Here is a 5,370-nt window from a genome sequence, read left to right on the forward strand (position 1 = left end):
AGATTCTCCAGCATCTGCAGTTCCTACTATCTCTCACCAGGCTATAGTTCCCTTGCTTTTCCTTAACAACTTTCTTACATAGCAGCATCATGTAGCCAACCTCCAGTCTTCCAGCACTTCAACTGTGGCGAAATACAAATATCTCAGTAAAAGGCCCAGCAAATCACGTCTAGCTTCCCACAGAGTTCTACGGTACATCTGATCAGGTGCCAGGGATCTATCCACCTTTGTGAGTTATCTACCTTTATCCACCTCTTCCATATCCTTCTCCACTGTAAACACTAATGCAAAATACTTGTTTAGTATCTCCCCATCTCCTGTGGTTCTACACATAGGCAGCCTTGCTGCTCTTTAAGGGGCCCTATTCTCTCCCTGGTTACCCTTTTGTCCTTAACGTATTTGTAGAATCCCTTTGGATTCTCATTTACCCTATTTGTCAAAGCTATCTCATGTCCCCTTTTTGCTCTCCTGATTTCCCTCTTAAGTATAATCCTACTGCCTTTATACTCTTCTGGAGATTCATTCAATCTCTGCTACCTATACCCGATGTATGCTTCCTCCTTATTCGAAACTAAAGCCTCAATTTCTCTAGACATCCAGTATTCCCTACACCTACCAGCCTTGCCCTTCACCCTACCAGGTCCATATGGTTTCTGAACTCGTTACCTCATTTTTGAAGGCTTCCCATTTTCCATCCATCCCTTTACCCGAGAACAGCCGCCCCAGTCAACTTTTGAAAGTTCTTGCCTAATGCTGTCAAAATTAGCCTTCCTCCAACTTAGGACTCTAGCTTTTAGATCCGGCCTATCCTTTTCCATCACTATTTTAAAACTAATAGAATTATGGTCACTGGCCCCAAAGTGCTCCCCCACTGACACCTCAGTCACCTGTCCTGCCTTATTTCCCAAGAGTAGGTCAAGTTTTGCAACTTCTCTAGTAGGTCCATCCACATACTGAATCAGAAAATTTTCTTAAGCACACTTAATGCATTTCTTTCCATCCAAGCCGTAAATGCTATGGCAGTCCTGGTCTATGTTTGGAAAGTTAAAATCTCCTACCATAACCACCTTATTCTTACAGATAACTGAGACCTCCTTACAAATTTATTTCTCAATTTCCCGCTGACTACTGGGGGGTCTATATTACGATCCCAACAAGGTGATCATCCCTTTCTTATTTCTCAGTTCCAGCCAAATAACTTCCCTGGATGTATTCCCAGGAGTATCCTCCCCAAGTACAGCCATAACGATATCCCTAATCAAAAACGCCACTCACCCTTCTCTCTTGCCCCCCTGTCTATCCTTCCTACAGCATCTACACCTGGGGTTTGTTGAATGTCAGCTCTTGTCTGGCCCAAGAATGTTTGGCCAAACAAACAATATTAAAACTAATAATAAGAATAATTCAAAGCATAAAAAATTTCCACACCAGTCCAGGCCACTGCACATCATCTGCAGTTCCTCTTGGAGATTTCCTTTCAGCCAAAACTAACTGGTGCTCAATCAGGAAGACCCTGAGCTCCTCATCATGGAGTTTCATCCACCGACACCAGCTTTCGTCGAATTCTAGAAAGACCTGCAGTGGGGTAGGAGACAGAAGAATAAATGAATATAACCAAATGTCTCTCCTTTATCTAAAACATCTGGACTGATTTGAAAGTAGAACTGACAAGGTGCTACAGCTTAGAAGCCTTACCAGTTACCTGAAAATTCTCACTTCCAAAAAGTGTGATGAGAGAAACAAAGCAAAATATAACTTACACATTAATAGCCAAGCATCTGCTGTGCTGTGTTAATTCAATCTTATCACAATTACAGAGGGAGTGCAGAGAGTCCATGTGATGCTGGGACTGTCTTATGAGCAAATATTGGGGAAGGTGGAATTGGTACTTTCCAGTTTCGGAAGAATGAGGTGTGATCTCATTGACACTTACAAAATTCTTACAAAGTAGGTTAGGTTAGATGTCAATCACTTGTATTCCCCAGCTGATGAGTCTTGAGGGGAGATAATCTCAGGAGAAGGGGTATTCACTTAGAGGGTGCTGAATCTTTAGAATTCTCTCCGTGTCTGCGTGGGTTTCCTCCAAGCGCTCCGGTTTCCTCCCACAGTCCAAAGATGTGCAGGTTAGGTGGATTGGCCATGCTAAATTGCCCATAGTGTTCAGAGTGGTTTACAGGGGGATGCTCTGAGGTTTGGTGTGGACTTGTCGGGGCCAAAGGGCCTATTTCCACACTGTAGGGATTCTATGATTCGAAGATCTCTGCATTTTTTGTTTTCAGTTCAGATTCCAGCAGCTGCAGTAATTTGCTCTCCTCAAGAATCTTGTATGTTTCATTGCCACCTCTCATTCTTCTGAACTGAAATAGTACAGGCACAATCCAGTCAACCTCTCCTCCCAGTTCAGTCCTTCCATACGTGGAAACAGCCGAGTGATCTTTCTCTGGACTGCTTTTAATGTCATTGTATCTTTGCTGAGGAAAAGGTATCCAAAATAGTTCAGTATTCCAGCTGTGGGCTGACAAGTGTTTTTTATAGCTTAAACAAAACCTCCATACTTCTACATTTCATTCCCAACTAAGCCAACATTCCACTGGCCTTTCCTATTACCCCCTGAAGCTGGATGCTGGCTTTTTGGGATTCATACATGAGAATTCCCAAATCCCTCATTCTGTAGCTTTCTGAAGAGTTTCTCCATATAAAAGTTTTTCAACTCCTGTATTACTCCAAACAAAGTGCATAGCTGCTTATTTTCCATCTGCCAAGATTCTGCTCGCTCACTTAACCTCTCTATATCCCTTTGCAGTGTCATCTTCACCACTTGCCTTCCCACCTGATTTTTTGTGTGTCACCCAGAATTTGGCTATCATATTTATTTTCCTCATCCAGGTCATTAATACGTATCATGAATAACTATGGGCACAGCACTGATCCCTGTGGCAGTCCACTATTTACAGTGGGTGCAATCCTGCCTATAGTTAGCTGCTTCCTTTATCTTCTTCCTTTATTATAGAAAGGTGTTACATTTCCAGTCTTACAGCTAGAGGACCCATTATCTTCGTGAGTACAGCCATTAATGTCTTAGGATGCATCCCATCAGGTCAAGGAGCCTTTATCGATCTTTAGCCTCATTCGCTTTCCTAGTACATTTTTATCAGTGACAGTTATTGTTTTTATTTCCTCTCCGCAGTTACCCTTAATTATTTAGTAAATTTGGAATACTATTAATGTCTTCTGCTGTGAAGGCTGATGCAAAGCATTTACATATTCAACTCCTCCCTCCCACTTTGACTTTGATACACAAAATTCCTTTTTACATATTTAAAGAAGCCCTTTCCGTCCATCTTGATATTACTTGCAAACCTACCCTCAAAGTTAACTTTTTTCCTCATTCTATTTCTGGCCAGCTCTTGTTGGCTTCCTAAACTTTTCCTGTCCTCTGGCTTACCACTAATCTTCACCGCATCACCCTTGTCGTTTCCTGATGCTCATGATAATTTCTCCCATGTCATTCACACTATTATCTCTCCCCCTCCCATCAATACAGTTACAATGATCAATTATGTTTGCCTTTTAATTTTTTGGAGGTGAACAGGGGGAAAATTGCTACTCCTTTCTGTACTGACTGGAATTATGAACTTCCTTGTTTGCAACTACCAAGACCACAGAGAAAATTAAACTATCCGTCACTCAAGAGTCCTTGCCTTCAAAAGGAATCAGAATTAGTTTCTTTCTTTCATGCTACTTTTCTCCTTTTCACGTTAATGAAGCTGTTCCCTGCTCATTTACTCCCATGCAACGTTTTCTCTCAAAAACTGTTGTTATCCTTTTAATTTTTTTCAGAAAAAGTGCTCCTCAGCACGTTTTCTTCCTTTGGCTTTTTGTTACAAAACGTAGAAGGATCACTCTCCTAACAGCATTGATTTAATTTAAGTTGCTAGTTTCCAGCTGCTTTGCTCTGGTTAACACCCTAAAAATCAATATAAAATGCACGGCACTAATACTCTCGGGGTCAAGAGTGGTTCCCTCTGCTGTTGGCTTGATACTACATTAGTTACTGAGATCAGGTACATTCAGTGAACAATAACTGAGCTACTATCTAGTTTACTCTCCCTTTCCATGCCCATATCAGTGAAACGTTTACACGACATCAAATAAACTAACGAGGACCCAAGCAAGCCGGTAAACTGTGGACTAAATTCATAACGGGAAGCGCAAAACACAGCAACGGACACCAGCGGGGAAAGGGAAGAAGTTACATTATGCAGCAAACACAGGACATTTCTCCAAAAAGAAAGTCACAACCGATTGATTCAATTACCGCATTTCACCAAATCAGCTCGAATTCACCAACCATGCTTCTTAACCTATGCTACTCTCCCTACTTTCCCCCAAACGTGGATCGAGTTGATCATTGATAAAACTTTTCTTTAAAAAAAACCACATGTACTTTCCTCAGTGGACAATTTTCCCAGTGGAAATAAAACGTTTGACGATTTCAACCCCTGCCGCGTCCATCTCCTGGCCGCAAGTGGAGCGCCAGATTTTGCACTTACCAAGAAATTTGGGTGCGAAGGATCTTTGTGGGAGACGGCTCTGATGATGCCCGCCTTCCAGTCCCATTCAGACACTCGCCCGAGTTGGAGCTCCTGGTTGAAGCCGCTTAGGATGCAGAGGAAGCGCTTTCCCACGAGCTCCGATGGTGCAGCCTCTTGCTGCTGCTGCATCTCGAGCGGAGGCATGTCGCAGCTTTCCATCTTTAGAATGTTGGCCCGGACCCCGGGCTCCACGCGCCGCCACCCGCTACATCTACACGCCCGTGCCCCGCCGCGCGCACACAATCTAACAATGTAACGCCGCTCATCGGATACAACGAGGGCGGGACGGACCTCGAGCTCCTCCACTCCCGGCAATCCCCCTAACCTACCCTACCCCGGGCACATGTCAATCACTCAGAGCGAAATAGCTCGCGGGACGGGAGCAGATTCCCCATTCTAACGACCCCGACCCAGGAAAGTGGAGCCACCGGGCTTGCTCGCCACCGCCGGCTGCTGCTGCAAAAGCAAAAGATAACAGAAGCTATTGTGTCGCGCTTGCGGCCTGTGCGTGCTGACGGCGGGAGACATTGTTTTGGTGGGGAGTGAGCAGGTTCACACTCTACGTGCCGTTTCGTGCGTAGGCACCCTTATTTTGGGGGGGTTGGAGGTACGGGGGGCAGTGAAAACTGGAGAGCATCTACCTCCCTCTGCAGTTTACAGAGCACAGTGCAGCTGCTACACCGATGTACCATTGCAAACTACGCTCTTCGCCTCCTGAACATTACACTCGCACAAAACAGAAAAAAAAAGCAACGTGTTGCGGTTGGTAAAATCG

The 5,370-nt window shown here is 44.2% G+C and overlaps 1 protein-coding gene across 1 annotated transcript; it reads right to left on the reverse strand.

Moving 5' to 3' along the window:
- Positions 1 to 1,404: 1,404 nt before the first annotated feature.
- On the reverse strand, positions 1,405 to 5,122 carry LOC109925096 (lysine-specific demethylase 3A-like). Its single transcript, XM_020525072.2, has 2 exons — positions 4,554 to 5,122; positions 1,405 to 1,575 (listed from the first exon to the last, which is right to left on the reverse strand). The coding sequence occupies exons 1-2, from the start codon at positions 4,752 to 4,754 to the stop codon at positions 1,405 to 1,407; spliced, it is 372 nt and encodes a 123-aa protein (XP_020380661.1). The 5' UTR covers positions 4,755 to 5,122.
- Between the last annotated feature and the right edge of the window lie 248 nt (positions 5,123 to 5,370).

Source organism: Rhincodon typus, chromosome 1 (genome assembly GCF_021869965.1).
Source record: "Rhincodon typus isolate 14 chromosome 1, sRhiTyp1.1, whole genome shotgun sequence".
Classification (NCBI taxonomy): Eukaryota; Metazoa; Chordata; class Chondrichthyes; order Orectolobiformes; family Rhincodontidae; genus Rhincodon; species Rhincodon typus.

Coding starts and splice junctions, on each gene's coding strand:
- LOC109925096 (XM_020525072.2), bottom strand. CDS start 4,754: ATGGAAAGCTGCGACATGCCTCCGCTCGAGATGCAGCAGCAGCAAGAG. Junction 1,576..4,553: donor CTTCGCACCCAAATTTCTTG/GTAAGTGCAAAA, acceptor ACCCCACTGCAG/GTCTTTCTAGAATTCGACGA.